Source organism: Dromaius novaehollandiae, chromosome 14 (genome assembly GCF_036370855.1).
Source record: "Dromaius novaehollandiae isolate bDroNov1 chromosome 14, bDroNov1.hap1, whole genome shotgun sequence".
NCBI lineage: Eukaryota > Metazoa > Chordata > Aves > Casuariiformes > Dromaiidae > Dromaius > Dromaius novaehollandiae.
Window position 1 is genome coordinate 3,862,957 of NC_088111.1, and position 22,304 is coordinate 3,885,260.

At 41.8% G+C, this 22,304-nt stretch overlaps 1 protein-coding gene across 6 annotated transcripts in view; it reads right to left on the bottom strand.

Annotated features, from left to right (window-relative positions):
- Window positions 1-21,934, bottom strand: part of USP22 (ubiquitin specific peptidase 22) — a 116,185-nt gene extending 94,251 nt beyond the window's left edge. For 2 of the 6 annotated variants that reach the window (XM_064520114.1, XM_064520113.1), the window contains exon 1: window positions 21,646-21,912. In XM_064520114.1, coding sequence (XP_064376184.1) covers window positions 21,646-21,771 — 126 coding nt within the window. In that variant the 5' untranslated portion in view covers window positions 21,772-21,912. Of the gene's footprint in view, window positions 1-16,610; window positions 16,860-21,645 lie in introns of those variants that run through there. The other 4 variants (XM_064520116.1, XM_064520117.1, XM_064520115.1 and 1 more) reach the window with 4 other exon arrangements.
- Window positions 21,935-22,304: the final 370 nt, after the last annotated feature.

A 22,304-nucleotide genomic window follows, 5' to 3' on the forward strand; every position in this document is an offset into this window, starting at 1 on the left:
GCTTCATCTTCAGTGCATCTACAAGATGCACAACTTGTCCTCCAAGCTTAAACTATGTCATGAAGCCAAGGACAGTAAACCTCTGAATAACGGCCATAACAAAAAGCAAGCAGGAATAGCTATTGGTATATTTCCTTTCAAATTCCGTAAACCAACTCACATTAGTTTCTACATTTCAAGACACCCCGCCCACCACACACAAAAAAACCTGTAATTTTCTTCTCTACACCTTGCAAAACAGGACTATTGCAAATGAGATCAAAACTGTTCATCCACTTCTTTGATGCCTTCTTTTCTTCCACTGGTTCTTGGGAAACTTTGGCTTTTGAGAAGAACTGCCTCTTACACAAACCTTGTCAAATTAAAATTCAACTATAAAAGTCAGTATAACCTTTCTACTTAGAAGATAAAAGAGGAATTTGAATCTGAGTTTCTTGTAAAGATGGTTTCAAAAGGTACTTTATGTACTCTTAACATTGGGTATGTGCTGAGCTCCAGGAAGCCATTTCAAATTTTCAATCCAAAAATAGTTTCTGAACATAAGTTTAGTTTCTACGATGGAAAAGGATATATGGTTTTCACAGAGGCCTTGCCCTATTTATGTCTACTTATATTAATGCCATATAAGTTCAGTAGGTAGCTTTATACACTTGGACTGAATCATATCAGTTTCTGTAAGCATAGAGAGAGCTTTAAAAGAAAAAAGATAAATGCAGAAGGAGAAGCTACAAGACATTTATCAGCTATGAAGAGCATTATGGAGCACATGCACCTGACAAATTAGCAGCATGTGGTGTTTTAATAACAGTGCTTGTAGAAAATGTTTAAAAGAAGTGAAGGAAGATAGTCTGCTTATGCATTATAGGTAATCGCCAATACATACTCATTGCACATGTGACTGATTCATTCAGACAAGATAGTCAGAACTACAGTTACTGTCACATTTGCCAAGCATAAAAACCCAGATCTTGGATTCTATCTGATATTAGCAAATACTGGGCCCACAGTAGGTCTGTTAACACTAATAATTGAAAAAGAAGTAGCGTTTCATTTACCAAAAGAACATCTGTACAGTAAGCTGCAGACTGCTTTCAGAAAAAAATTTCAGATATAATTTACAATTTATCCTGTCAACAGAGCTTAGGGATACTTGGGTGTGCGTGTGTTTGTGTAACACAGAATATGCAAGAGGCTAATTATATAATTATATATATAGTAATTGTCTGATTTGAATTATCTATTCGGAAAGCAAAAACCAGAGATCTGAAGACTCAAACCAAAGAAAAGGACAAAACTCAGAAGTGTGGAATGTATTGGCAGAACAAATTGCTTTACAACTCCGATAGCAAACATGACTGAGCTATTTGCAGATAACAACTGTGATAAAGTCAAGTCATCTTTCTTGATCACCCTGACAGAAACTGGGTGTAGCTGGGATCCATAAAGCCACACTAGGCTGTAGTCAGCGACCTTGTGATTCTGCGTAATGAAATCTCCCCCAGTGTAACTGCCATGATTGACAAACCGCAAGGAAGGGAGCGCTCCTCTCGGCAGCTAGATTCCCACAGCCTGACAGCGGAGCAGAATCCAGCCATCCTCAGGACGCCTGCTTGAGGACCACGGCTTACTCGGAGCTGTGAAGGCAATGCCTACCTGAGTCTGAAAACGGAAGGACAGGAAAGCAGTATCCAAGCAGCTTTCTGAGCACACCTTCGGACTTGACATAATGTTCCAAAATGGATGGAAAAACAAGACTCCAGCATTTAGATATTTGGAAAAGATCAGGGCCATGTCCATGGTAGAAAATATTGGCACGTTAATGATAAGCCTAAAATATTGGCCTCTGTGCACAGAGTTAGTTACATGAGTGCTAGAAGAAGTACTGTGTAAGAGCAGGAGTAAAGTAACTGTTTTATTTGGTTTAGAATAGAAGGTGATCTTTCAAAACAATAGGACTTTAAGAATTCATGCAAAAATTATTTCAGGGTTAGCTCAACATTCTCCCTAAAGCTCTTTTAACATTCAGCAGGAGTTGCACGAGAAGTTCAAACTCAGATCTCAACAGGTAAACAAAAGAGGTAAAGCAAAAGGCTGTATCTGAAGGAGGGGAGGGTTAGGTAAACAGGAGGAGGAAGGGAAGACAGTCTTATACAGATGAATTCTGATTATCCAAGAATGTTCAGGGAGCAGATAATGCGCTGAAATAACCAGAAGTCCACTCAGAGACACGGGAATCATTCTGCAGTTCTTCAGAGAAGGAATTATTACCACTCGTGTTTTCCATTTTTGATTTAAATAATCATAGTAATAATAATAATCAATACTTATTTACCAACATACATTTAGATAGAAACCAACAAATCTGTGCAAAACACTGCCTAACAGGTAAGAGTGTAAAAACTTCAATGAAGCACAGGCCTAAGAACGAACCACCCAAACTCTTCAAATGCAGTGGTGCTAACAAAATTAGCACATTATTTGTTGATCGTACATGAATTACAATTTTATTGCTCTGTATTTTCTTCAAATATACCTCGGTGTACCTTGACACAAATCTACACTACAAAAAAATGAACAGGATAATTAGAAAACCCTTAGAAAATTAGTACATTCAGTAGTATTTCCAGTACTTTCATTTCTCACAAGAAATGATTAGCAGACATTAGATACTTCCCTCAAAAGCACTGCTCATTGGAAGAGTATTCATTTGTTTTTTCAATTAAGAAAAAAAAAAAAAAGAGTCATTATTTCTGATTGGCTTCCCATCAGCCAAGATAATGTTACTTAAAGATTCCCTCTAAACGCAAGCAAAGGTGATAGAAGCAATAAATCCTAAGTGCTACTACAGCGTACAGCGTACAACCAACAGGTTCTAGTTTTTCAGACTGACTTTATTTTGTTAAGACAATTTAAATTTGAATTTCAATGCCTGCATGTGCTTACTGAAAAAAATGCTCAGTTATGTTTAACACACATCTCTACAGACCTTTGCATTGAATTTAACATTTAAAAATACAAAATGGGGGGGGGGAGGGTGTTCCTTCTGCACAAAAAAGCTGTGTTCATACAACAGGGAGGCTAAGTCTACCCAGTAATTTCTCCTAGGGGACTTCTGCTGGAAATCTTACAGGAGAACCACTTTTGCAAAAATGTATCTATGGAATGGATAGAATCAGCTATACCATTAAAAAAAAAAAAAAAAAAAAAAAAAAAAAAAGCCTACAGAATCAAGCCAATGCCACATTTCACCTTTGCAGTATAAAGGCATGGTTACACCTGAAAAGCACTCCAGCTTGTTTTATGCTGCTTAAGAAGCTAGCGACTAGAGTTACTTCCCTGGCATACCCTCACTGCATACACCAAGGACTTCCTGAATTGTTCATATTCTGCTATAGCAGGGCCTCTACCATCCACGAAACTCCTTTTCCCAGTACCTCCCCACCCCAAACAGGTTGTTTCTCACACTTCTACCTTTCCTCACTTTATGTCATGTTAGGAAATGTGGGGGCTTCCATCTCTTACTATTCTCAATCCTACTTATGTTCCACATAGAAGCTGAAAAAAGTTTTGTTATGCTAGAAGGTATTCCTTTATATAAACTAGTTAAAATTGGCATAATGAACCCACCAACAGGTGACATGGGTTCTGCATGTCCTGCCTTCTTTCTGAATTTCACTTCTCTCCCAGAATCAACATGGACGGCCCGCTGGTATCCACAGCTTCCCCTTAGAGTACGGATCAATTTGATGACGATACAGTTGATACCCCACTGTACTGCAACAGGAAAACGCCATCAAAAGATAGGCTTTACAAGCTCTGCCCCAATGCTGCAGATAACCAAGGTCTGAAATCTATCAGCTCAAACAAGCAAATAAAGCTACAATGTTTCTCGTCTCCCACTTAAACAACTGAATTTGGGAAAGGAGGAACAGCTGCTTAAAAGATAACCTTTAGTCTTTATGATTCAGCAAGAAATCCTCAATAATGTAATAAACAGTAATTATTTAACAGGTCTGCCATTGTTTAAACAAATCACAATCTAACCTCAACAACAGCCTGCGAGTTGAGAACTGGCCTATTCATTTTATTATGGTGTTGACATTCAAACCATACTCAAACTCCACAGTGAGCGTTATCAATTATTTTGGTACTGATGGATATTCACAAAAAAGGAGACAGGTTACTGGTCTTCGAGATCTGAAACTGCAGTCCACTCGAACTTGGGTAGTATATCACCACTTTCCTTGTTCTTCCCCATACTATAGCAACATTAACAGTTTCCAGAAACTCTTAAGAATTATTTATTGCTCCCCACATATTAAATGCTCTTTGGCAGACGAAGCGCACATTTTAAGTACGCTCTTCGGTTGATGTAGATTGTCTTTGTTTCCAAAACTAAGTGAGATATATTTACCATCATCATCTGCTGGTGTAGGGCATTAGCTGGTAGAGTAACAGCTCATTAAGCACTCCAGACTCCTTACCAAAGTTAATAGCAAAAGTTTGTATGTTCTCAGCATTGGTAAAAAAGCAAATGGAGCTGTGAATACCACTGTGCAATCTGTGTTTTGGAAAGAACAAAGAACAGATCTTCTAATTTGTTCTAAATAAATGCTTGCTCCTGCGCTCACAAAAATGGTACCAATAAGAAGTTCAACTTATATAATGTACATGGTAAGACAGATTCAACCTCAATCTATCATTCATTCAGACACGTCAGTGGAGGCCAGAAATACTGCATAGAACTCAACCTTTCTGTGATTAATCAGCTCTGAAGAGCAACGTAGCTTGGTTCTTCCAGTCCCTGCATACAGAAAAACGGAAAGCTCATAAATAACCACAAACCAGTTTGGAGGGAGGAAGGGAAGGGAGCATGAGAGTGACAAGGGAAAAAACATAGGGGAGAAGGAGAAAGTGGATTACTACATCTTTTTGTTTGTTTGTTTTGCTAAGGTAAAAAAAACAAGAAATGCTTTGGCATACTTTACAAACAACTTCAGAGAAGCAAAAACAAGGGATTCTCAAGGAAACTGATTACAATTGCAAATCATTGGTAATCCCACAGAGTAGAGCAAAAGTATTACGTGAATCCCATATAGATTTCTAGTCCTGATCTCGTTCTATTTGTACAGTTATAAACACGTGCAGTGTTTTGTGGACAAACATATGGTCTTTAGCTTTACAGCAGGATTAAAAAATAGCATGAGAGGACTGCCTTAGGCCTTCTTGAGAATATCTCCAGTTCCTCAAGCCATCTCCTTACTTGGCAGGGATAGCTTTTAATAAGGTCTTTGGTTTGCAAGATAATGTTTCCTATAATATGGTAACACAAATAATTAAGGCACAAAGAATGAAAAGCAGGAGAAGAAATGTTACATGTGCAATCTGGGTGATGCCAGAGCAAACTTTCCTACACCACATTTTTGCCCATACCTCGACCGGTAGGGAATGTATTTGAATGATGCAGCTTCCAAAGCATGTAACTTCCATGGCATGTTTTTCTAAAAAAAAAAAAACAAAAAAAAAAAAAAAACCACACACCACACCCCAAGAACGTAGAGAAAATTACTGGTGATGCAAATCCTAGCCACCAGGCATTATGAGATTTAGGACTGGAAAAAGAATACTAACAAGTTTGTATTGTACTATGCAATTAGTAAAGTCCACTTCCCTGGTAATCAAATGACACTGGGTACAGAATGTAGTTTTTCTAGAAGCTACACGTAAGATAAGTTATTTTTCTACAGCATGTATATGAGGGCAAATATTAAGTAGTTCCTGGGGACCTAAGATCCTCTACCAAAAAGTCACCAATTTTCCTCTTCAGAGCTCTACATCTCGGAGACAAGCCAGCTACTGATGTAGAGGCTCGTACAGCACTTACTTGGGCTAGATGGCATTCTGCGACCAAACAGAAGCGGTGACTTCTATTTTGTGATCTGGGTTACAGTATCATCTCCCAGTTAGCCCAAGTCACAGGGAGTCTGTGACACAGAGCCAGCAGTCGCAGGAGCAGGATATGCATCTCCAGGCATTTACAGAGCAGTAACACAGCAGAATACAAATTCTGACTGAGGTAAAATTAAAACAACCTAATCTAATTAAATTAATTATAAATTAATTAAGTAGCATTTTACAGACTGGTACCTAGGTCATTATCAAACAAGAATCAAAGCTTCTCTTTCTTTCGAAAGATCGAAAGGACACGAATGGCAGCAGCAATTACAGTTCTTCAGAATCAAGCCAATCTAGTCATTAGCACATGTTTTCAAAGAAAAACTAAAACTCAAAAAATTACTACTGCGGAGGACATAACTAAAACAGCAAAGGAGGACACTGCTTAATTCCCTTCTCAATTCTCCTCACCCTACCTTAAAAACCTTCCTTCCTTTTTAACCTGAACAGTAGTTGCTTCCCTAGAAGCAAAACCAGAAAAATTAGCCATGATCAGAAGTTCATCTCCCTCTTTACCGGTACTACCCAGGAATGTGTTCTGCTACAGAATAGTTTTCCTCCCCGAAGTCAGAACAGTCATAAAAAAGGGGGGAGGAGAGGCTGATTGCATTAGCTTTACAGCATCTGGCTATGCAATAAGACTCTTGAAATAATTTTCTCTAGTGTAGCATATAGCCAACGAATCTGGCAAGAAGCAACTTTAAGCATGTGTTGCTGTGACAGCAATGAATTATCACCCCAGTCTGCAGCAAGATTAACACTTACAACCTTGGCATGAAGAGCAGTCTGCTCAGATAGTGTGGCAGGAGTACTGCTCCATGATCAGACTTGAAAGGGTGAGCTCACATTAAGAAATTAAGAGCACAAAGATGCAGGCATTTGCCTAAACTGTAAACAAACAGATAATTTCTATGGAAAAAAGGCAGCCTACAGTCAAAGAAGTAGGAAGAAGTAGTGAAACTTGGGGGGGGGGAGGGATGGAAAATAAGATACTGCACATAATGGGGGGGAGGCACCAAGAACAGTTAGTTACAGAATAGAAAAAAATGTATATAAAAGAGTCAACCAGGTTTCTTCTAACTAGTACAAAAACATTTAAGTATCCAACCAACGCATCAAGAGAGAGGTATGCAACAATCAAACCAATCTGATACAAAACATGCTACTCAAAGCTAGGGGCAAACTGCATCAGTAGAAGGAAACAATCATCAAGTCCAATTCAGCACCTTACCCACACCAAATGACAGAGTTTGTGAAATCTCACATATCCTACAATACCACACCACGTTACCTGTAAGCTAAGCGCAGATTCGAAACCAACCCTGGCCTCACTGGAAGGTCCAAGATGACATTATGACAAAACCAGCTCTGCTAAGGAGTCCTGCTTGGCAGATTATTCCATCCCACTTTTCCAGCTAATTGACCCCGAGAACAGCAAATAAGAGCTGGGTGGGCAGGAAGCTGTGAAGCTGGAGCAAACGTTGGCATCTCCTTCCTGCTTCAACACTCACCCCATTCAGACCTTTCTTTGCTTTTCAAAATTGCTAAGACAGTAAAGCATGACTTCTAATCTTTCACCTGGTTTGCTAGAAAAGGCAGTAAAGGAGATTCCACCAGTCATCAGCTACAGCTCTAATGCAACTTTATTTTGTTTCATGGTCCGGAAAAAAAATACATAATGTTAATAGAACCGATTTCGCAGATTAAGTGTTCTATTTCCAAGATCTTAACTTGAAAGAAATATTGGAAGCCACAGAAGATAAGCGGTGTGATCCGAAGTACATGAATGGGTGAAGATATAAGTGATTCAGCATTGAGGAAAACCAGAACAAAAAGATTTCATGGGGGGGGGGTGTCTCTAATTCATAAATTATCAGCAGTGGATGGACACAAAAGTGTACTTCAAGTGAAAGGGACAGTCCAATGTGCATCACAGTCAGCATGGCTTTATTTACAACATAGCTTTCAGCATGATGTCAGGAAAATTTTACAATGGCCTTAAGTTTTACTTCAGACACACTCCTCTGTAAATACCTATAGCATACCTTCCAAACTCTCAGATATGACATTAGAGATAATTACAAAAGCACCGTATATTCAGAATTTTGTAATGAAGCGATCACAACTCATCTACTCATCTTACTAATTAGTTCCAGTTTCCTGAAATTCAAAGTCTTTCTGCATGTGAAAAGGTGGCAAAAATGCTGTCTAGCCAAAGGAGCATTGAGATCAAGCAAATTCTGTAACTGAAGTCAGTTTGGAAAAGTCTACTTTGGGAAGAATCCGTAAACTGCATCTAAAGTCTCTCTCTCTCTCTCTCTCTATATATATATATATATGTATATATACACACGTGTGATATATATATATATGTGCACACATGCACTTGTTGAAAGTAATGACGTTAACACTGCTTGTTTGGGAGGACCAACTTCACCCAAGAGGTATACTTCAGTATGAAGCATCTAGAGATTGCATTTCAGTCTCCCGGGGCTGGGGCTGAGAGGTGCCACTTAACAATGAATGAGGTACCATTCCATTCGCCTGCTCTGAAACACTAGTTAATTCACACTATTCATATGGATCGTACTTGCTGCTGCAATCTATGAGTGATCAGCCAGAAAAAGCGCAAAACAAACAAAAAACACCCCACCTTCAAATTCCTGTGAAATCACAAGGTGGCAGGAGTCTCAAGTTCTGTTCTTAATTGCCCCAGTGGCTTGTAAATTCTTCCTTATCTTTCTTCCCAGTACTTTGCTACTTCAAGCTACCGTATCTTTCATGATAGGCAGAACTATTAAATCATTCATCTTTTTCATCAAAGACAAAGTGCCAAAACTCCACCAGCTTTGCTGACTCTCAGATACAAGAAATGCCCTGCTGGATCACAAAAAGATCCATCTGTACCAGTATTCTGTCTTCCAGAACAGCAAGAAGAGATAGCACCTGGGGAGAAAACGTGAGCGTCACTGCTTTCTGTGGTCCACTCTCCTTGTCCTCCTGTCCCCCAGCATCTGTAATCATTGGAGCAGGGAAGCCACAGGGTACATCCTTGCCTATTCCCACCAGTATCTGTACAGTTCTGGAGGTTGACAGCTTTTTAGTCTCAAAGAAAGCAAGTTCTTCTGAGAGGATGAAATGCCTTTTTACATACTACCATGCCAAGTTAATTAGCTTATTTAAATCAGACACTTGAAAAATCTGACCAAAATAGGCTTATGCGCTTCACTTTTTTTTAAGAAAAGCTAAACAGATCAGTATGTTGGGTTATATCAACTATTATCAACTATCTGTGCTGCAAACACCACCAGAGTGAAATCCAGGCTTGACAGCTATTTTGGGCTACTGGATTAGGACTGTTATCTGCATTAATGGGGCAGTGAGAACAACGTCCTGTGGGGCAAGAGAACTATGAGACGTCAGGCAAGTCAGCGTCAGGCAAGTCAGCGTCTCTCAGCTCCTCTAGAGACTATCTGCTGTTTTAGCAGTCAGGCAACAGAATTCTTCAAGGATTTACCTGTTCACTACCCTCACACCTCCACAAGATGGAAATTTTACAATGCATGTTTTTGCAGGGAAGACCTCCTGCATATGTGGCTACTCTGCTGTTGGAGAACTCTGTCTGTAGGCTTGTTCGGGACAGCAAAGATGACTGAACAGTTGAGGTGGGCCAACAACAGGCCTACCTGAACATACTGCAGTTAATACCAATGACAGATTTTATTGGTTTTTTTAAGACACTAATTTCTTTCAATAAAAGCTAGAAAGCCAGTTTACCAAATGGAATGATTAAAACTTTCAAAATTTTCCATTTCAAGCATGCTTAAAGTACTCATTTTCAGCCAGTAATATGAAGGACAGTACATGAGGAAGCACTTTATTTGCTCAGTATTCGCACAGAGTAAATAAACTTTGATCTGATCATCTGCACAACCTATGGAACATAACATTTCATGGATATAGTAAGGAAGCATAAGACTAAGAAAAGAAAATGCTAGCACACTATGTTTTAAAAGCTGAATCCTGCATTACGCATCTCCTCAAAAACAGATCCGCAGACCCTACTCTGCTCCATTGCAACACCAGCACAAGACTGAGTACCAGCACAGCCACTTGCCTGATGATGCCCTGATGCGGTTGGTGGTAGAGCACTAGCATCTCAGCTCGACCTAGGAAGCGCGTGTGAGGGTTTTACTGGAATGCCGCTATTCTCCTGCTGTCTCCATCTGGCATAACAGTCCCTCAGGGCTACAGCCAGCTGGCACAGCTTAGAACAGCCTTCGGGCTGCTCTAGACTACACAAGGGAGTAGGCCAGAGGAAAACCAGTACCATAAATAGCTGATTTACAATCCCATTATCCCCTCATCCTCAGCTATATGCAGCATGAGCTAGGCACATCTGAGAACCACGACCAGATGCTTTAAACTAAATGTTAAAAAGTGTCAAAACATCCTAATGGAGTTTGATTAGAAGAGACATAGTAATCTCAACTTAGAGACAGGCCTGTTTAAAGAAGGAAACAAGTGCTCATAACTTGATTACTTACAAAAATACTATTCATTTCATTAAATTAAATGTAATATGAAAAGTAGATTTTCTGTAACAGCTGATCACAGATTATAGGCACTCTACACTCCTTGGTTCATTTATTTTTCACATGGAAACTGGAATAGAAGCAAGTTATTTGCATACAGTGAATAAGTTCTAATGATTGCAAAACAAAAGACACGTTTTACATATTGGGCTCAGCACACACTAGTACATCCGTGGAAGTATGGAATACTTACAGTAGCAGGTACAATCACCCAGTAATACAGGTCTGCGTTTAGGGAGCTTTTCAAACGAAGTTAGACATTAGCCACACAGAACATTTGGATTCTGTCAGTGGCAAAGCCAAGAGAAAGGCAGTAGTTGCACGCAGGCAGCACCTGCTACTCAGACTGCGTTAAGCAGCCCCTAAGCCCTACCACTCACGTCCTCTCCCATCACCCAGGCATTCCTCCCCTCAAGCTACCAGCTCTGCTGGGCCAGAACAGCTGTTTCTTCAGCCATACATTGACTCATACCATACAGCCAAACCAGCTGGAATATCACTGACAGGAAAGAAAAAAGTTATTTTTTCATTCTTATCTGTTGTTCTTACTGGTTCCCAGCACAACTGCACCAATGCAATGCAGCAAATGGCATGATGGAAAGAACATGCAGTCAAAAAAAGCAGGTAATTCCCTAGACTGCTAAGAAAAGACTCACCCACAGCCAGAGCGCTGGATTTCGTATTCTGCCATCACTAGTCTACAGTGATAACGCAGAGAAAGGTCCAAACCTCCTATCGCTTGCTCCTCCAGTAAATCAAATATTCTTAAACTGCTCTGCTACTACACGTTGCACTGCACCTGAATAGCATTTTTCTTACTCTGACCACTTGCCAACTCCATCATATATTCATATCTCACTAAGACCCACATAGCTAGCTCGCTCTTAAATTTTAACTCAACCTTTTAAAATATGACATTAAGGGGGAAAAAGGCAACTTACCAAATTCGACATTTACCTTTGTTCTTTTTACCACTGCTTAAAACAACTTGTGTTTGCTAAATAGCTTGGACCTGCAGAAACAACATGCTTTACAATGACCTGGTATGATACAGCCTTTCCTCAGGTTAGTGCTGAACTGGAGCTCTTAGCTGAATGTTTGTTTTTCCACAGCCAGACTTTTGCAGCATGCTGCCTAAGACAGGCAAGAAAACCTCTGCCTCCTGTTTCCTGAATCTTGTGATAAGGCCCTGAAACACTTGCATTCCAATTCCGACATGTGCCTGTGACCTCAGGCGTATCCTGATCTCTCCTTCTAAGTTTCCCTGTCTGCAAAATACTCACCAGTTGGATGAACAAAAGATTGACTTAGTATCATAAAGCAATTTCACTGCTGTTCCACGTGTATTTTTCATTTTTAACGCGACACTATTACACAGACACACTATTCCCCAAGGAAACAGCATTGCCCCATATACTAAATTATGAACTTTGGTACCTCTCCATAGCACTTTGTGGGCCCCTTCAATGCGCAAATGAGTGGTTAACAGCAGCTATTCTGCACATGGAAGTCTGAATCAATTCCAATAATTGAATCAATACCACTAATTATAAAGAGATGCAACAAGGAAACTGAATTTATTGGAGCATCACTAAAATTTAAACATCAGGAAGAGCCATAACAAGCCAAACTACTACATGGCAAAAAATCTCATCATGAAGGATAGCAATATGCCGTTATGCTGGATAAAGTATAAGATCAAGTTCCTTAGAGAACAACCCCACAACGACAAAAGAGGGCCCTGTCCCTAACAAAAACTTTTGAAGAAGTTTTCACGCCTTTGCTCAATCTGTTGTCCACATTACTGTTAAGATCATTCCACTACCATGAACACAAACTGTAGCTGTGAATGACCAGTCAAAGAATTAACAGTGAGCATTAACAGTCCAAATAAACACATCCAAGTAAAGAGGACAGCACAGAAATAGAATGTTTTGGGGGGATGCTTGCTAAGGGAGCATGACAGAAATCAGCAATGTACAAAACACAGACTATGTGAGAATTTGGCCCCAGTCACTAGCTGCCAAGCAGGACGGTGATTCAGCGTTAGAACAAAATCAGGCAGTAACACGAAGGTAACCAAACACAGCAAAGCAAAGGAAAACATATCACCTTAAGACAAATCATGCATTTGTCACCAGAGAGCACAGGATCACAAAACCTCGTCTAATGAAAACGATGTGCTGAAATGAGTCAGCTATCCCAGGTATCTTCACTTATGATGCTGACGTACATCTGGTGTGTTATAAGCCTTTTATTTGCCAAGTATATCCTAAAGAACATCCCTTAAAAGTTACCGTCTGACTTGCATGCAATAACAAGTCTGAATACACAGGACAGGAGCCCAAATTATGATTGCACAAACTTTGTCAAGTAACAGTAGATGGTTCCCAGAGATAAGGGGAAGAGAGAAGAGATTCATCTTTTCCATTTTGTACAGAAAATATGGGGAAAAAAAAGAAAAAGCAAAAATAAGATTACAGCTACTGTTTTCTCTCCTCGTGCTAACAGACTGAGGCAGTAAAATTCAAGTCTGTACTTTGTGGAAAACACCCCCCCTTCCTGCTGAAAAAGGGAAGCAAAACATACAAGTCCTGAGAGTAAATTCAGTAAGATGAATTTGAGGCCAAATCCTGTCAAAAAATAAACAAAAAAGCTATTTAGATGCATAAACTTCTGAGTGACAAGCAAGGCAATTGCTACAAATTGAACTCAGTGTCACATTGGTATTTGATTCTCCATCATTCGTCTCACTTAACCATATTCAAATGCTAAGGGGTTTTTTGTGTGTTTAGGCAAAAAAAAATTTTATTGCTATTTTTGTAATTTTCATTCTGTGAAGTTATACATATTACCCATATATATATATATATATATTTTTTTTAACATATACATGGATGACAACAACTTGTTTTAATATACTAGGGCAAGAGTTGAAGCGTTCATCTTCAGGCTAAATAAGATGCTAAAGAGAAAAGGTAAGCACTCCAATAATCTTAGCTGAAACGTAGATTAATCACCTCTACAATCTAATTCTGCGCAAACACAACTCACTGAACATATGCATAGTTATACATCTTATACGTATGCATCTACTTCTTATATGTACATGCTGAAGAGCTCAACTGTGTGTGCACAAATTAACTTTTGGAGTGTGAAAGCAGCACAGTACAGAAGTCACTAGGTACAAAGATAACCTAAGTTCTCTTTTCAGACTTAATGAGCCACTGGCATATTTAGCAAGCTGCTTCCCACTACAGCTTATAAGATGAAGATATTTCATGTATTGGATACATTTAACTCTGCCAGAATTTGCTACAAACTATCAGAATTTACAATGGCCTCAATAGTTATGCTAAAAAGGTACCACATTTGCTATCACTGTGTTGAAAACAAGTTTTGTTACCACGTCCACTAGCTTTGCGAGTTTCACCTTGTCCAACGCCCAATTTTTAAGTCAATGACAGATTTAGTGTGTTGCAGACCTTCACAGAAATATTTCCCAGGGATGTGCTGACATCACCAATGATACCATGCAGAAGGTAGACAGAAGAGTCATGTTAATTTCAAGCTCCATTTAACACAGGAAAGGAAAAAAATCAATCCCTACCAACTTGGAAAAGCAGCAGACACACAGACACAGAAAAACTTAAGAATTTTAAAAGTGTGTTAAAGATAACTGAGAGGTTTAAAAAAAAGTGAGTGATATTCTACATAAGTCAATGACTAAAAAAGTTCGAGTATTATATGTATTTCACAAGACAGACTGCTTGCTAATCAGTTACCTACTGATAAAGTGAATCTCAGGTTACTTTGAGTCATCTGGTGTCTGGTAACAGTTCACCTTACTGATAGTCAAATAGGTCTTGGAATAAATAAAATGATTCTTTTTCTTAAATGACAAATATCAACATGACGTAGGCTGTTCTTTCTCTACGGTAAGCCATGTACCATCCTGAAGTTGCTATGCAAGTCATAGTAGTGTGGTTCCACAGTTTAGAAACATGTTTTGAAGCAACCAGAATGCAGATTAATTTTGTAATGGGTTACTCTTTACAACATTGATTATATTACTAGCTAAGGCAGCAAAGTTCTTTCTTTTAATTAAGCAGAGTGTACGTAAAGGACTGCCAAATCAATATGAAAAAGAATGCAACTACCAAGACAGCTTTCATCCAGCCAGAATACATCTATCAGTTTCTAGAATTGCTTCTGCTGAGAAGAGGTTACCAATTCAGGACTCTCAGATAACACATGGCCCTCCTGACTCTCCAGCACTGCTTGCTGACAGCACAGTCCACGATAACAGAATAAACCGTAATGTCATCATAGCATTTCACTCACCTAGCTCTATTGCCCATAGATTAGCAAGAGACTGGAGACAGTTCCCATAGGCAGCTCTTTCTGTGCAAGTCCAGGAAGGCTCTAACAAAGGTCACTCTTTCCATGATAAGGAAGATCACTTTTTTTTTTTTTTTTTAAATCAGTTGTAGTAAACCCAACAAAAAACGTACAGGTCATCTTCAGATTATTACCTTTCTTGGGATGCCATTGTGACTGAAATATAAGCAAGAGTACATACATATCTCCATCACCTTAGATGCTGTTGTGTGTCAAATACTTGAAAAATCATAGGACTATAATAATAATAAAAAAAAAAAATCCAGTAGCTATCAGCCAAATGAAATGGAAGCCCTATATCTACCAGGAAACAGACAACAAGAAACCATAGCCCCAAGTCAATCACACATAGACAGGAAAAACTATGGGTGCTAGGGTTAATTTGTGAGACGCAAGCTTTTAAACTGAGTTAATCTTTCTCTGGTTTAAAACAGATCAGTCACTGCAACCACCCTAGGGAATCAAATTAACATTTGCAACAGCATTTGTTGGGAAGCAGGATCCCTACAGCATGTCCCAAAGGACAGCACACTGTTTTGCTCAGAGACTCTGAAGAAACAAGCAAGAAGAATGGGGAGTCAGCAAGTCGCAAGCAGGCAGCTTGTGCTATCCGTTCCTAGCATTTACTCACTTATTTGGTACGCCAGTTACTAAGACACAAAATCCTCAAATGAAAGGAGGAGGGTAGAAGGTTTAGAACTGATCAGCAGCTCCAGTTTCACGTTAAAGGTACAGATTAAGGCCCGACACAAAAATGAGGATACCAACTAATCTTTGTTTGGGGTTTAAAGCTTTGATGGCTTAAAATAAAGCTCAGATAGTCCAACAAATCAAGCAAAGCTGTTCCATTCTGCTCACCTTCACACTACTAGATGGCATTCTAGTACAGAAACTTTCAACGTTTTAGGTCTTTTAGCAAATAAAATCATTAACTTCAGACAAAATTCCAAAGATACTAAGAGATACTACCACTACCCCAACCCCCATCTTAGCTATTAGCAACCTTTACTCCTGATAAGACTACCAAAAAAAGTGTCTTGCCCAGAATATCCCTATTTTTTCCTTAGCCAGATGGTGCACAATGCAGCCATTCCCCTTTATTCAGAAGCTCCATCTTCTTTCCCTGTAGCAGAGAATAAACAAGCCTGGGGAAATCTGAATTTCCTCTGCTCTTTTGTCTCTCCATCCTCCCCATATTAGGAAAAAAAAATTAGAAGAAAATGATTCCATAACAACTACTACTTATGAGTCAGCCTCAGTGATAGGGATCTGTCTAACCTTTAGATCAGACTAGAGTGTTGACCTGAGAGAGAGAGATGAGCAAGTGTTCTGGTAAGTCCTGATGGTTCAGATCCCACAATTCAAGAACTGCTATTCGTTACCTCAGAGGTCATCATACAGGGCTGACTTCTAACCTTTGGCCTGAAATTTTAAAAATATGATAAGGGATACAAAATAGGGATTAACATTACTAAGAGGAAGGATTTGTATTATATTCTTCTGATGCTGAAGACGTAAGGTCAGTGGAGCATTCTCAATCTGGCTTTGCTAACAGAAGCCCACATATATGATGGTTCGCCATATATGAAGCTAAAATCTAATGCCTTAAGATTTCTCTTAAAAATTGTGCCTTCGCACCAAGAGGAAAGAGAACATTACCTTCAGCAGGTTTAAGGACCTTTTTTCTCCTTACAGGTTAAGAACTAAGAAAGGCTGTTCAGTTATGAAACTGGAGGCTTCCTGAACAATGAAACTTGCAGTTGATTTTGACACTTCTTATGGGCCTTCAGGGAGAAGGCTGTCCCCACAACACATGGCAAAGAACATCCTTCCTGAGTGAATCAGACAGCTCACATAGGCAGCCAAAGTGGAGTATGCAGCTGAGAAAAGAGACATGCTTCTTGAATCCTGGACTCCTCTTCCAAATTCTCCACAGGATTTGTAATCCAGAAGTTTGGTGCATATGCTAAAAATGTTAAAGAAAAAACAAGCTAAGACTTCCTTATTAATTTAAGAAATCAAAACACTGAGTCTGAGGAGGCGGCACGGCCTGATAAAGTTTCTTGCCCATCTGTTATGGTAAGAAGCAAATCATCTAAGTAACATCTTCCTGTTCCTGGAGAGGTATATGGGCAAGGCTGGAAGGCAGAAAGCAAGTGAGCAAGCCTCAACAGGCAGTCTGAGAGAAGTTCCACCATTAGCTTACCCCCAGCTACAAGCAAGTCCTTTTAGCAATAACTCAACACATTGATTTAGACTGTGAACCACAAAATTTGCTACTGAAAACATGACACAGCATTTATGTGCTAAGAGATTACTAAACTTTTTCTACTTTGAAAGTTAGGAAATGAACCAAAGTCATTCCAGTTTTAAATATCTATGAACTAATTCTCTGTGAAGCATCAGAAAGAACCAGGGACTGGAAGTCTCAAGTGCATACATGTTAATGGGGAGAAGGATACCTGTGGAAAGGTCACCACCTATAAAGAAAGTGCTTCTTCATATTTTGAAGGCTTCCATCAGTCTGGAGTGCCCCATATGGAGAGAGAATAATGGGAAAGAAAGAACAGAAGCTCTCAAACAGAAGAAATATGCTAGAGTGCATCCACTATAAATGACAGTGTGCAGCCCCTGACAGTTATTCTTTGATCTATTGGCACAAGTACAGAACAAACATTTCTGGAATTGCAGACGGGACCTTGTGCATATCATGACTGTGGTCATGATTAGTAGTTCACTTTTACCATTGAGTATCTTTACAGAGCAGTGATAGTAAGAACCTTACAGAGCAGTGATAGTAAGAACCATGCAGAATAGGAAAGATAGTTTTCCCTGCGAGGTGTATGGTCCAGTAAGACGGAATTTAACTGTAAATTCAGCTGCCCTTCAAGTGCTGAATCCATTACTTACCAACTCCTAGACACAAAGATTCACATATATGTCTAATTGCACACTGAGGGGGACCGGGAACGATGTTCGGCACTGCAAGATTTTTCTCCTCATCTGTAATTCTAAAGAAATAAGCAAAGCTTTTGAAGTGTGACCCTACAGACAAAATGGAAAAAGCTGACATAAAGGGCTTGCAGAAAGTCTTTGTAGCATCCTCAGTCTGTTCTATAATTCCTGAATGGGAGGGGGTTGTCAGATTTAAGGACCTCTTATACCTGCCACTTAATTAAATGTGAGGTAACCTCCACAACAAAATATTCAGGGTGAAGTCCATGACCTACAGAAGTTCATGGTAAAGCTCGTATTTATTAAACAGATTCTAATCACCACAAATTAAAAAAAAAAAATCAAGAGCTACTAATCAAACTCCTAAAGCCAAGATAGCCAACCCTAATTCTGTGCCACTTTACATACAACTGAAGTGCTGAAATCTAGTTTGAACTTTTAATCACAATTATTACAACTTCAAGAGCCGTCCTTCTTTAGATTTCTTCCTCTACCCCTTTTCCTGTTCCAGTCTTCAAACCATCTGACAGTCAGGTTTCATCTTCACTTCGGCTTTATCATCAACAATTCATTTACATCATGGCAAAGCCTTTCCATACAACAGCATGTACCACCACTGCTGCACTTTACTACTTCGGCCAAGATGCAAGCTCAGCTCCCTAAGGTAGATACAATGATGCATCGTTAGGATAGCTAAAAATCAGCGTAGACACAGCTTCAGAGGCAAACACGCTCCTGAAACCTTTATAACTGACAGCATTGGAATTGGGATTTTGGAGAAGGCATGTTCATCATTACTTCTCACTTCGATTGAGAACTCAAATGTACTGTCAGGTATAGCTTTTGGTTAGAAAGCTATCTCTTTACAGCTATTCTATTTTAAACTCTGAATTTAAAGCATACTGGACTAAGAGCTGAAGCTCATAAAAGCTTATTCTCAGAAAAGGCACATATTAAAAACAAATAGCAACCAGCAAGCAGTGTTAAAATGGTCTTCCAAAGCATAATGCAGTAAGCAGTGTAAGTAAAACAGGAGGAATGGACACTTTCTGCCCCCTGCAGTTTCTACTGCTATTTAGATTTTTGAGACAGCCTTAGAAGAGACAAAATGTTAGCATTCTAGAAACCTAACAATTTAACATCTGGCTATCTATCACCAGACAGCCAAGACAGTTTTTACTGCTACGTTCATCTAAATAACAGTTAAATTAACTAATGCTTCCCATTAATGATCAACTACATATTCAGAATGTTTTCTACTGTAATAAATTAGATGATGTGATTGTCCTTGGTTTTGCAACAGATCAGAGTATCGCCTTTTACCAAAACATTCTTTAAATCTACCTCATCATTCTGGTTAGGAGTACAAACAAGAATTCTCACCAATATATACTCTCAAGAAGAGCTGTGCAGCTAAGGAAAAAAAAAACCACAAGGAGTACAGGATTGTTTTGTAGTTAAAAAGACTATAAACATGCCTCCAAACAGAAAATGCATCTAATAAAATTTTTCATGTAAACCTGTAAGTCATAAAAATGGGGAGCAAATTTTTGCAAAGAAGAATTCCATGGGAGAAGGTCTTAGGTCCCTATTCAGGAGGGGTAAATACTATAGCTGTCGTTTATATACTCTCATCAGCCCTTACAAAGGCAGCCTGGCAGCTGAACCCCAAATTCAGCTAGCCAGTTCCCAATATGTGATCACTTACTCCCATACATTTCAGGTTGGCTGAATTCAAGACTCCAACTATTTTCAAACTGGTAACCTGCCTGAAAAAAAAAACAGGAAAAAAGAACCACTGCATTTTTCGTATATGCTTGGAAAACTGATGTTTTCCTTGAGATGATAGGAACTTTGAAACAATCGTTTTCTGCTTTATAAGCCTAGCCAAAGAGGTAAAGAAGATGTGAGAACAGATTACAGTGGAAAAATCCTCACTTCCAGCTGTTTCTCCAGCAATGAGCACATCACTACTGTTAGATTTCAAAAGAAAAAAAACTGTTGCAACATACAAATAGTTTTTAAAATGGAGCATCCTTTGAAAAAGAAAGCTAGTGTTAGTTTTGTTAATGAAATTTTATTTTCATTTGTCAACACAGCACTTGGTTGATATTGGTCAGTTACCTCTTACCTCATTTCTCATTTTTTTTCTTCCACAGCCCATGCATAATTTTTTTCTCTATCTAAGCTACATGTATCATGTATCGTATACCAGTTTGTACTGTGACACACTAAAGGCTGAATAAACCCAGATTTTACTACCATACTTCATAATATTAACTTGTTGAAGTTTAAAATTATTGAAAATGACTTTGAGTATACTGCAGGACTACCAAGAGACTAAATATATTTAAAACATGTTTCTTCCGGGTTTGCATTTTCTCTCTTTAAATAAAAGCCTGGAAAATTAGGTTGTACTGAGAACACAAACTGAACACAGGAAACAATTGTTAACCACCTCATCCCTGAGCACATCCTTCATACTGCTACTAGATCTATTAGGAATAATAAGCTGAACAGCTTAATGCAAAGCAAATGGGATCAGAAAGTTTTCAATGGGTTGCTTCAGTATAAACGGAACCTGTGTTGTCCCAAAAACCCAAGTTTTGCTACACATAGCTGCTGCATTCCCCTTCTCACTCATTAATAGGATCACTGATAGAAATCTGCAAAGTCACTTTGAAGTAAGAACTAGTTGATTCCAGGGAAAACAGTAATTAGCTGAATAGTTAGAAGTCTCCCAGAACCATGCATCTGGGCACAGCTTTAATTTCGGAGCACACGTGGGAAAGAAGCGCCCTTCCCTTCCCGTTTTCCCCCGGCCAGCACGGGTTCCCCTGCCGCCTGCCCGTGCAACGCGTGCCCCGCGCACCCGCACGCCTGGGGAACGACCCCCCCGCTTCCTCCCGTGCGCCCAGCACTGAGTCAGGCCCTTCCTCCTCCTCCCCTGCTCCAGCAGGGATCCCATTTTCCAAGCGGATTATCACTACGGGCAGCACACTCGCTCCAAAAAAAAGAGAAAAAATAAAAAAAAATTAAAAAGGGGGAAAAAAAAAAAGAGTCACCGCGCAGACCCGGGAGCCGGCAGGCGGGTGCCCAGCGCCGCCGCGCTCCGCTCCCCCGCGGGCTGCGGGAGCCGCCGCCGTGGGAGGCCCCGCCGCCTACCCCCCCCCCACCCACCCCGGGGCGCCGCCGCCGCCCCGCGCCCCGGCGGCACAAAGCTCCGCCGCAGGCCGGACGTGCCCGTTGCCCCGGGCCGCCCCGCCCCTCCCCCCCCCCCGCCGCCGCCGCGTTCCGGGAAGCCGCTCGCGGCCGCCCGCACCTCCAGGCGGCGGCGCGGAGCCCTGGGCGCCGGGGCAGGTGGGAGGGAGGCCGGGCTGCCCCGTCCCGCCGCCCGGCTACCGGCCCGCCGGGGCCTCGCTTCCCCTCCCCGCTCCCCTCCTTCCCCCGCCGGCAGCACCGACTGCTTCCTCCTCCTCCCTCCCTCCTTCCCCCGCCGCGGCCGCGTGCGGCAGCCCGGGCCCCTCTCCCGGCAGCGCCGCGGGGGCCGGCTCGGGCCCACCTGCCCCGTGGGCAGGGCAGGGCAGGGCAGGGCGGGCGGGGGCCGCGTCCCTCCCGCCGCCGCGGGCAGGCCGGGGCGGAGGAGTGCGTGTGCGAGCAGGGGCGGGTGGGTCGGCGGAGGGAGGGGAAGGGACGGGAGCGCGTGCGGGGGGGGGGGGGTGCGAGCCGCCCCCGGTACCTTGCGCTTCCTGGTCTCGGCCGAGCCGCTCCACACGAAGCACTGGTAGATCGCCCGCAGGTTCTGCTTCCAGTTCTCCACCTTGAAGCCGGTCACATGGCAGCACCCGGCCGCCGGCGGACTCATGTCAGACCCCCCCACATCAATCCGCCCGCAGACGGGCCGGGCCGGCGGGCAGCGAGCCGGCCCCTTCCCCCCCTCCGCAGCAGCCGCGCGGGCGCGGACACGGACGCGGGCACGGGCCGGGGCGGCCGCGCGCCCGCCCGCGCGCCCTCCCCGCCCGCCCGCGCCCCCCCTCCCCCCGCCGCGCGCCCGCCCTCCCGCGGGGGCTCCGGCCCCTCACGCCGCCGCCGGCCGCGCGGCCTCCGCCGCCCCCGCAGGCTGCTGTGGGGGCGCGGGGAGCGGCTGGCACATAGAGCCGGGGCTCCCCGCCGCCACGGCCCCCCGGCTCCGAACAAAGCGCGGCGGCGGCGGGCGGGCGGGCAGCGCGCGGTCCCTCCCGCCCTCCCTCTCCCTCACACACACAAAGATGGGGCTCTCTGAGGCGAGGAGGAGGAGGAGGCGGCGGCTGTAGCGGCCGCTGCCGCCCCCGGAGTGGCCGCCGCTCCCTCTACCTCATGGAGGCCGCTGGGAAGCGGCGGGGCGGAGGGGAAGGGAGG